The 12,500-nt window shown below is 45.7% G+C and overlaps 1 protein-coding gene across 2 annotated transcripts in view; it reads left to right on the top strand.

The window, feature by feature from the left end:
• Positions 1-12,500, top strand: part of LOC131351686 (transmembrane 6 superfamily member 1-like) — a 25,024-nt gene that overhangs the window by 257 nt on the left and 12,267 nt on the right. The window contains exons 2-3 of one of the 2 annotated variants that reach the window (XM_058387181.1): positions 4,403-4,506; positions 9,071-9,168. In XM_058387181.1, coding sequence (XP_058243164.1) covers positions 4,403-4,506; positions 9,071-9,168 — 202 coding nt within the window. The remainder of the gene's footprint in view (positions 1-4,402; positions 4,507-9,070; positions 9,169-12,500) is intronic. The other variant, XM_058387182.1, reaches the window with a different exon arrangement.

Here is a 12,500-nt window from a genome sequence, read left to right on the forward strand (position 1 = left end):
TACACACACTCCACATCACACACACTCATCATACACACACTCATCATACACACACTCCACATCACACACACTCCACATCACACACACTCCACATCACACACACTCCACATCACACACACTCATCATACACACACTCATCATACACACACTCTCCGCACTCATCTACACACTCTCCACATCACACACACTCATCATACACACTCTCATCATCCTCTCACTCCACATCACACACACTCTACATCACACACACTCCACATCACACACCACTCATCATACACACACTCATCATACACACACTCCCACATCCACACCACACTCCACATTCACACACACTCAGCATCAGACACGACACTCATCATACACACACTCCACATCACACACACTCCACATCACACACACTCCACATCACACACACTCATCATACACACACTCATCATACACACACTCCACATCACACACACTCCACATCACACACACTCCACATCACACACACTCATCATACACACACTCATCATACACACACTCCACATCACACACACTCCACATCACACACACTCATCATACACACACTCATCATACACACACTCATCATACACACACTCCACATCACACACACTCCACATCACACACACTCCACATCACACACACTCCACATCACACACACTCATCATACACACACTCCACATCACACACACTCCACATCACACACACTCCACATCACACACACTCATCATACACACACTCATCATACACACACTCCACATCACACACACTCCACATCACACACACTCATCATACACACACTCATCATACACACACTCCACATCACACACACTCCACATCACACACACTCCACATCACACACACTCATCATACACACACTCATCATACACACACTCCACATCACACACACTCATCATACACACACTCATCATACACACACTCCACATCACACACACTCATCATACACATACTCCACATCACACACACTCATCATACACACACTCCACATCACACACACTCCACATCACACACACTCCACATCACACACACTCATCATACACACACTCATCATACACACACTCCACATCACACACACTCCACATCACACACACTCCACATCACACACACTCCACATCACACACACTCATCATACACACACTCCACATCACACACACTCCACATCACACACACTCATCATACACACACTCATCATACACACACTCCACATCACACACACTCATCATACACACACTCATCATACACACACTCATCATACACACACTCCACATCACACACACTCATCATACACACACTCCACATCACACACACTCATCATACACACACTCATCATACACACACTCCACATCACACACACTCATCATACACACACTCATCATACACACACTCCACATCACACACACTCATCATACACACACTCATCATACACACACTCATCATACACACACTCCACATCACACACACTCCACATCACACACACTCCACATCACACACACTCATCATACACACACTCCACATCACACACACTCCACATCACACACACTCATCATACACACACTCATCATACACACACTCCACATCACACACACTCATCATACACACACTCCACATCACACACACTCATCATACACACACTCCACATCACACACACTCATCATACACACACTCATCATACACACACTCATCATACACACACTCATCATACACACACTCCACATCACACACACTCCACATCACACACACTCATCATACACACACTCCACATCACACACACTCATCATACACACACTCATCATACACACACTCATCATACACACACTCATCATACACACACTCATCATACACACACTCCACATCACACACACTCATCATACACACACTCATCATACACACACTCCACATCACACACACTCCACATCACACACACTCCACATCACACACACTCATCATACACACACTCCACATCACACACACTCATCATACACACACTCCACATCACACACACTCATCATACACACACTCATCATACACACACTCATCATACACACACTCCACATCACACACACTCATCATACACATACTCCACATCACACACACTCATCATACACACACTCCACATCACACACACTCCACATCACACACACTCCACATCACACACACTCCACATCACACACACTCATCATACACACACTCCACATCACACACACTCATCATACACACACTCCACATCACACACACTCATCATACACACTCATCATACACACACTCCACATCACACACACACTCTGTGTCATACACACCCTCTGCTCCATACACACTCTCTGCTCCATACACACACTCTGCTCCATACACACTCTCTGCTCCATACACACACTCTGCTCCATACACACTCTCTGCTCCATACACACACTCTGCTCCATACACACTCTCTGCTCCATACACACACTCCACATCACACACACTCATCATACACACACTCATCATACACACACTCCACATCACACACACTCATCATACACACACTCATCATACACACACTCATCATACACACACTCCACATCACACACACTCCACATCACACACACTCCACATCACACACACTCATCATACACACACTCATCATACACACACTCCACATCACACACACTCCACAAACACACACTCCACATCACACACACTCAACCCATCATACACACACTCCATCATCACACACACTCCACATCACACACACTCCACATCACACACACTCATCTACACACTCATACACACACTCCATCATCACACACACTCCACACATCACATCACACACTCATCATACACACACTCATCATACACACACTCCACATCACACACACTCACATACACACATCACTCCATCATCAACACACACTCCACATCACACACACTCATCATCACACACACTCATCATACACACACTCATCATACACACACTCCACATCACACACTCACTCACACTCACACACTCATCATACACACACTCATCATACACACACTCCACATCACACACACTCATCATACACACACTCCACATCACACACACTCATCATACACACACTCCACATCACACACACTCATCATACACACACTCCACATCACACACACTCATCATACACACACTCCACATCACACACACTCCACATCACACACACTCCACATCACACACACTCATCATACACACACTCATCATACACACACTCCACATCACACACACTCATCATACACATACTCCACATCACACACACTCCACATCACACACACTCCACATCACACACACTCATCATACACACACTCATCATACACACACTCCACATCACACACACTCATCATACACACACTCATCATACACACACTCCACATCACACACACTCCACATCACACACACTCCACATCACACACACTCATCATACACACACTCCACATCACACACACTCATCATACACACTCATCATACACACACTCCACATCACACACACTCCACATCACACACACTCCACATCACACACACTCCACATCACACACACTCCACATCACACACACTCATCATACACACACTCCACATCACACACACTCATCATACACACACTCCACATCACACACACTCATCATACACACACTCCACATCACACACACTCCACATCACACACACACTCTGTGTCATACACACCCTCTGCTCCATACACACTCTCTGCTCCATACACACACTCTGCTCCATACACACTCTCTGCTCCATACACACACTCTGCTCCATACACACTCTCTGCTCCATACACACACTCTGCTCCATACACACTCTCTGCTCCATACACACTCTCTGCTCCATACACACTCTCTGCTCCATACACACTCTCTGCTCCATACACACACTCTGCTCCATACACACTCTCTGCTCCATACACACACTCTGCTCCATACACACTCTCTGCTCCATACACACACTCTGCTCCATACACACACTCTGCTCCATACACACACTCTGCTCCATACACACTCTCCGCTCTTTTACATACATAAATGTACACACAGTAGTGTTTGTTGTAATATCTGAGTGTTTATTGTCCTGTGTGTGAGTGAATTTTCTGCAGCTCTGCTTTTCACCTTGTTTTCATCCCATAATAATCATCCATATCTGATTAAATGCAACATTCTGTAGAAGGTTAAAAAAGTAAATACTGATCTGATTATCAGAATATTGTGATATTATCGTGAAATAGTTTTAATAACCAAACAAACTGCAGCCAGTTCCACTTTGTGTACTGATATCAGTCACAGAAATAACGCTGATGCATTCATGACCAGTGTTTTATTTAGATTCTGTATAATTCAATTTCCTAATGATCTTTGTGTGTGTGTGTGTGTTCAGTATTGAGACTGTCCTTATTGCTGCTGCATCAGTTGTTGTCATTTTATCTCATTTGGCTCAAGTTCTGCTGAACCGGAAAGCTCCGACTGATCCCCTGTTCTACGGTAAATTATTCCTTTCATTTATTGTATACACCTTAAAATTTAGAAATGACTCCTTGAGTTATTCATTTACTTTGAAAACAACTCCTTAGCTGATTAGATAGATAGATAGATAGATAGATAGATAGATAGATAGATAGATAGATAGATAGATAGATAGATAGATAGATAGATAGATAGATACTAAAATGCCCAAATTTAAGGGTACAGAAATATAACAAAAAATATAACAAATAACAAAAAATTACACAATTTAAAAAAAATATAGCAAAAATACTAAATACAGAGGTTTAAGGAATAAATATAGAGAATTGGAGGAATCCAAGATAAGTAATGTGCAAAAAACAAGAGTTTAAAGTGAAAGATGTAGTGAGGTGATGTGCAAAAACTGTGTGTTTGAGTCCTGTGTAAATTTGAAGAGTTCTGTAGAAACCGGAGTGTATTGTGTGTAGTGTGTAGTTTATTGTACAGTCCAGGACAGGGAGTAGTGTCAGCACTGACTTTTCAGGACAGGGAGTAGTGTCAGCACTGACTTTTCAGGACAGGGAGTGGTGTCAGCACTGACTTTTCAGGACAGGGAGTAGTGTCAGCACTGACTTTTCAGGACAGGGAGTAGAGTCAGCACTGACTTTTCAGGACAGGGAGTAGTGTCAGCACTGACTTTTCAGGACAGAGAGTAGTGTCAGCACTGACTTTTCAGGACAGGGAGTAGTGTCAGCACTGACTTTTCAGGACAGGGAGTAGTGTCAGCACTGACTTTTCAGGACAGGGAGTAGAGTCAGCACTGACTTTTCAGGACAGAGAGTAGAGTCAGCATTGACTTTTCAGGACAGAGAGTAGTGTCAGCATTGACTTTACAGGACAGAGAGTAGAGTCAGCATTGACTTTTCAGGACAGAGAGTAGTGTCAGCATTGACTTTACAGGACAGAGAGTAGTGTCAGCACTGACTTTTCAGGACAGGGAGTAGAGTCAGTACTGACTTTTCAGGACAGGGAGTAGTGTCAGCACTGACTTTTCAGGACAGGGAGTAGTGTCAGCACTGACTTTTCAGGACAGGGAGTAGTGTCAGCACTGACTTTTCAGGACAGGGAGTAGAGTCAGCACTGACTTTTCAGGACAGGGAGTAGTGTCAGCACTGACTTTTCAGGACAGAGAGTAGTGTCAGCACTGACTTTTCAGGACAGGGAGTAGTGTCAGCACTGACTTTTCAGGACAGGGAGTAGTGTCAGCACTGACTTTTCAGGACAGGGAGTAGAGTCAGCACTGACTTTTCAGGACAGAGAGTAGAGTCAGCATTGACTTTTCAGGACAGAGAGTAGTGTCAGCATTGACTTTACAGGACAGAGAGTAGAGTCAGCATTGACTTTTCAGGACAGAGAGTAGTGTCAGCATTGACTTTACAGGACAGAGAGTAGTGTCAGCACTGACTTTTCAGGACAGGGAGTAGAGTCAGTACTGACTTTTCAGGACAGGGAGTAGTGTCAGCACTGACTTTTCAGGACAGAGAGTAGTGTCAGCACTGACTTTTCAGGACAGGGAGTAGTGTCAGCACTGACTTTTCAGGACAGGGAGTAGAGTCAGCACTGACTTTTCAGGACAGAGAGTAGTGTCAGCACTGACTTTTCAGGACAGAGAGTAGTGTCAGCATTGACTTTACAGGACAGAGAGTAGTGTCAGCACTGACTTTTCAGGACAGGGAGTAGAGTCAGTACTGACTTTTCAGGACAGGGAGTAGTGTCAGCACTGACTTTTCAGGACAGAGAGTAGTGTCAGCACTGACTTTTCAGGACAGGGAGTAGTGTCAGCACTGACTTTTCAGGACAGGGAGTAGTGTCAGTACTGACTTTTCAGGACAGGGAGTAGTGTCAGCCCTGACTTTTCAGGACAGGGAGTAGTGTCAGTCCTGACTTTTCAGGACAGGGAGTAGTGTCAGCACTGACTTTTCAGGACAGGGAGTAGTGTCAGCACTGACTTTTCAGGACAGGGAGTAGAGTCAGCACTGACTTTTCAGGACAGGGAGTAGTGTCAGCATTGACCTTTCAGGACAGGGAGTAGTGTCAGCACTGACCTTTCAGGACAGGGAGTAGTGTCAGCACTGACTTTTCAGGACAGGGAGTAGTGTCAGCACTGACTTTTCAGGACAGGGAGTAGTGTCAATACTGACTTTTAAGGACAGAGAGTAGTGTCAGCACTGACTTTTCAGGACAGGGAGTAGTGTCAGTACTGACTTTTCAGGACAGAGAGTAGTGTCAGAACTGACTTTTCAGGTTGAGAATAGTGTCAGCACTGACTTTTCAGGACTGGGAGTAGTGACAGCACTGACTTTTCAGGACAGAGAGTAGTGTCAGTACTGACTTTTCAGGACAGAGAGTAGTGTCAGTACTGACTTTTCAGGACAGGGAGTAGTGTCAGCACTGACTTTTCAGGACAGGGAGTAGTGTCAATACTGACTTTTAAGGACAGAGAGTAGTGTCAGCACTGACTTTTCAGGACAGGGAGTAGTGTCAGTACTGACTTTTCAGGACAGAGAGTAGTGTCAGAACTGACTTTTCAGGTTGAGAATAGTGTCAGCACTGACTTTTCAGGACTGGGAGTAGTGACAGCACTGACTTTTCAGGACAGAGAGTAGTGTCAGTACTGACTTTTCAGGACAGAGAGTAGTGTCAGTACTGACTTTTCAGGACAGGGAGTAGTGTCAGTACTGACTTTTCAGGACAGAGAGTAGTGTCAGTACTGACTTTTCAGGACAGAGAGTAGTGTCAGCACTGACTTTTCAGGACAGGGAGTAGTGTCAGCACTGACTTTTCAGGACAGGGAGTAGTGTCAATACTGACTTTTCAGGACAGGGAGTAGTGTCAGCACTGACTTTTCAGGACAGAGAGTTTTGTCAGAACTGACTTTTCAGGACAGAGAGTAGTGTCAGCACTGACTTTTCAGGACAGAGAGTAGTGTCAGTACTGACTTTTCAGGACAGAGAGTGGTGTCAGCACTGACTTTTCAGGACAGAGAGTAGTGTCAGTACTGACTTTTCAGGACAGGGAGTAGTGTCAGCACTGACTTTTCAGGACAGGGAGTAGTGTCAATACTGACTTTTCAGGACAGGGAGTAGTGTCAGCACTGACTTTTCAGGACAGAGAGTTTTGTCAGAACTGACTTTTCAGGACAGAGAGTAGTGTCAGCACTGACTTTTCAGGACTGGGAGTAGTGTCAGTACTGACTTTTCAGGACAGAGAGTTTTGTCAGAACTGACTTTTCAGGACAGAGAGTAGTGTCAGCACTGACTTTTCAGGACAGGGATTATTGTCAGCACTGACTTTTCAGGACAGGGAGTAGTGTCAGCACTGACTTTTCAGGACAGGGAGTAGTGTCAGCACTGACTTTTCAGGACAGGGAGTAGTGTCAGCACTGACTTTTCAGGACAGGGAGTAGTGTCAGCACTGACTTTTCAGGACTGGGAGTAGTGTCAGTACTGACTTTTCAGGACAGAGAGTTTTGTCAGCACTGACTTTTCAGGACAGGGAGTAGTGTCAGCACTGACTTTTCAGGACAGGGAGTAGTGTCAGCACTGACTTTTCAGGACAGAGAGTAGTGTCAGCACTGACTTTTCAGGACAGGGAGTAGTGTCAGCACTGACTTTTCAGGACAGGGAGTAGTGTCAGCACTGACTTTTCAGGACAGGGAGTAGTGTCAGCACTGACTTTTCAGGACAGGGAGTAGTGTCAGCACTGACTTTTCAGGACAGGGAGTAGTGTCAGCACTGACTTTTCAGGACAGGGAGTAGTGTCAGTACTGACTTTTCAGGACAGAGAGTTTTGTCAGAATTGACTTTTCAGGACAGAGAGTAGTGTCAGCACTGACTTTTCAGGACTGGGAGTAGTGTCAGCACTGACTTTTCAGGACAGAGAGTTTTGTCAGAACTGACTTTTCAGGACAGAGAGTAGTGTCAGCATTGACTTTTCAGGACAGGGAGTAGTGTCAGCACTGACTTTTCAGGACAGGGAGTAGTGTCAGCACTGACTTTTCAGGACAGGGAGTAGTGTCAGCACTGACTTTTCAGGACAGGGAGTAGTGTCAGCACTGACTTTTCAGGACAGGGAGTAGTGTCAGCACTGACTTTTCAGGACAGGGAGTAGTGTCAGCATTGACTTTTCAGGACAGGGAGTAGTGTCAGCACTGACTTTTCAGGACAGGGAGTAGTGTCAGCACTGACTTTTCAGGACAGGGAGTGGTGTCAGCACTGACTTTTCAGGACAGGGAGTAGTGTCAGCACTGACTTTTCAGGACAGGGAGTAGTGTCAGCACTGACTTTTCAGGACAGGGAGTAGTGTCAGTACTGACTTTTCAGGATATCAGACAGATTTGTAAATGACTCTTTGAGCGATATTAATAAATGATTCCTTGTGGGATTCACATTCACAGATAATAACTCTACTTACATCTGTAACTGTTTCTGATCAAATCATCAGGTAAATATTTTTGAATTTGTTGTATATTATATTAATATTTTTGTTTCTCTGTGTGTGTTTGTGTGTGTGTGTGTGTATGTGTGTGTGTGTTCTCCTCCAGTGTATGCTCTGTATGCCTTACTGAGTGTAGTGAACCTAATAATAGGCCTGGAGCAGGATGGCATCATCGATGGGTTCATGACCTTTTACCTAAAACAGGTATCAGTCCAGTGACCTGTTTATTATTAACTGGTCATTTCATCTGATCTTCAGCGAAGCAGCTAGTTTTTGTTTGAGTTGTTTGTGGTGTTCAGCTTGAGGATGATCATGTATAAAACTTCAGGATGCTGGAATGTATGTATGTAGTGTGTGTGTGTGTGTGTGTGTTTGTGTGTGTGTGTGTGTGTGTATGTAGAGAGTGTGTTTGTGTTTGTGTGCGTGTGTTTGTGTGTGTGGAGTATGTGTGTATATGTAAAGTGTGTGTGTAGAGTGTTTGTGTGTATGTATATATGTAGAGTGTGTGTGTGTGTGTGTAGAGTGTTTGTGTGTATGTATATATGTAGTGTGTGTGTGTGTGTGTGTAGAGTGTTTGTGTGTATGTATATATGTAGAGTGTTTGTGTGTGTGTGTGTGTAGAGTGTTTGTATGTATGTATATATGTAAAGTGTGTGTGTGTAGAGTGTTTGTGTGTATGTATATATGTAGAGTGTGTGTGTGTGTGTGTGTGTGTGTGTGTGTGTCACAACACACACAGAGCCAGAACACCAGAGGGAGCCATCGCCCGAATATTGACTTCTACGAACTCACTTCCGGTTCTCTAGGGTTTTTAAGCAGCGTGCTCTACAGCAACTATAGCATCATCAACCAACAGCCGCCTTAGCACCAGCACCACCGTTATGCAGTGAATTACCCTGTTTTGTGCTTCCAGAAGAGTTTGATGGCTCCGCCGACCGCTGCCGAGGCTTTCTACGCCAGTGCATCAACTTCTTCGTGCAAGAGCCTGAAGTCTACGGCAACGAAACCATCAGGGGTTCCTTCATTCTTTCATTGCTAATAGGTAAAGCACTGGACAGGGCTTCGGCTGTATGGGACTCTGATCCCCAAGACGTCTGCAGATTATTTCGCGGATCTCATCAAGGAGGTATCCCAGTTTCCGGCTGGGGGTAAAGACATTTCATTTCAGCTACATGAATTACGTCAGGAGTCGGATACGGCGGTGGATTTCGCCATCAAGTTCTGCACGCTAGCAGTGCAGTCTGGATGGGATGAAACAGCACTCATGGCAGAGTTTCACAAAGGTCTTAACCGAGACCTGAAAGCAGATATGTGCCTCTGTCTCAGTACATCACCACTGTCATCCGACTCGATAACCTACGATGCCAACACCGACCTCTGGCTTCCATGTCACGTTCCGTGCCTCGCCGCCCGATAGAATTCCATCAGCCCAAGGAGGAAGCTTCAGAGCCTATGCAACTAGGGAGGTCTCGCGTGCCAGACAAAGAGTGTGAACACTGTACACAGATTCAGCTATGTTACTACTGCGGACTACCTGGTCACAAAGGGTTCCAATGTCCGGTGAAACCTACAACGTCCCAGGTAGAGATTGTTAAACTAGCTTTGAAAGTTTCCCTACCTGCGTTCATGTTCCTTAATGACTCTCGTTTCTCCATCTCAGTGGTAATTGACTCTGGTTCAGCAGTCAATCTCATAGACCTGATACATGAGCTCCACTTACCCACCACTTGGAGAAGGCCTCCTTACTCACCAAACCCCACTCATGGACTTCCAAATTGGACTGTTTCACCGTGAAAAACTGAGATTCTTTGTCAATTCCTCACCATCAAACCCCATTGTCTTAGGCCTTCCCTGGCTACAGCTCCACGACCATGTTATCTCATGGAAAGAGGGAGAATTAAGAAAATGGTCCACGAGCACTTAGCACACCCATGCCTATGTACATCCGTCGAGAGTCCAGAGTCATCCCCCTCAATAAGACTCCCCAAAGAGTACAGTGATCTCCAAGAGGTCTTCAGTAAAGAAAAGGCCGCCAAGTTACCTCTACATCAGCCATGGGACTACGCCATAGAACTTCTTCCCAATGCCATGCCACCCAAGAGCTGCATCTACCCCCTCTCGCTCCCTGAGAAAAGAGCCATGGATGAATATATTGAAGAGGCCCTTGCAGCTGGATACATCTGCCTGTCTACATCTCCTGCTGCAGTGGGGTTTTTCTTCGTCGAAAAGAAGGATGGGGACCTGCAACAGAGACATGCTCCATAGATTTGTCATAGCTTACATTGATGACATCCTGATCTACTCCAACAACCTAGAACAACACATCACACATGTTCGTGCAGTCCTTCACCGCCTTGCTGAACACCACCTCTACGTCAAGCTAGAGAAGTGTGAATTTCATCATCGCTCTATCACGTTCTTGGGATATGTGATCTCTCAAAGAGGAGTGGAGATCGATCAGGAAAAGGTATCTGCCATCATGTTCTGGCCAGAACCCACCACCATCAAAGAACTGCAACGTTTTCTGGGATTTGCGAATTTCTACAGATGATTCTTACGCAATTACAGTTCCGTAGCAGGCCCTCTGACCACCCTTCTAAGAGGCAAGCCCAAGACACTGAAATGGACTGATCAGGCCAGAGTGGCATTTTAAAGACTCAAGCAAAGTTTCTCCGCAGCTCCCATACTTTGCCATCCTAATCCTGGGCTGCCATTTGTTGTGGAAGTGGACGCCTCTAACAGCGGTATTGGGACGGTGCTTTCCTAATGCCAATCAGACTCTGGAAAGGTACACCCATGCACCTTCTTCTCCCGAAAACTCATGATGCCAGCTGAGGCCAACTTTGAATAGGGAGCTGCTCTCCATAAAGGCAGCCTTGGAGGAATGGAGACACTGGTTGGAGGGAGCCTGCCATCCGTTCCTGGTTCTCACGGATCACAGAAACCTCGCATATCTTCGCGAAGCAAAACGCCTCAACCCTCGCCAAGCCAGGTGGGCCCTGTTTTTCACCAGGTTCAGGTTCTCCATTTCCTTTCATCCTGGTTCCAAGAATGGGAAAGCTGACACCCTGTCACGGATTTATGAGACCCTCAATCCACCCACATGCCCTGAAACTATCCTCCCCTCGTCTGTGTTAGTGGCTCCTATACAATGGAACATTGTGACCTCACTCGACTGAAGCTCCTCCCCCGAACTGTCCACCTTCATTATACGTTCTCTCCAGTCTCCATCAAAGAATAATTCAGTGGACCTATGAGAATCCCAGTTCTGGACACCCTGGCATCCCTCCTGTTCAGCCTGCGCCCAATCCCGGATGAGCAGCCAGCTACCAGAGGGTCTGCTAGAGCCTCTACCAGTCCCACAACGTCCCTGGTCTCACGTGTCCATCGATTTCCTCACAACTATCATGGTGGTGATTGACCGGTTTTCTAAAACCTACAAGCTTGTACCTATGAAAGGTTTACTCACTGCAATGGAGACCTTCCAGAACATGTTCTGCAACTATGGCCTCCCAGAGGATATCGTCTCTGACCGG

Source organism: Hemibagrus wyckioides, linkage group LG04 (genome assembly GCF_019097595.1).
Source record: "Hemibagrus wyckioides isolate EC202008001 linkage group LG04, SWU_Hwy_1.0, whole genome shotgun sequence".
NCBI lineage: Eukaryota > Metazoa > Chordata > Actinopteri > Siluriformes > Bagridae > Hemibagrus > Hemibagrus wyckioides.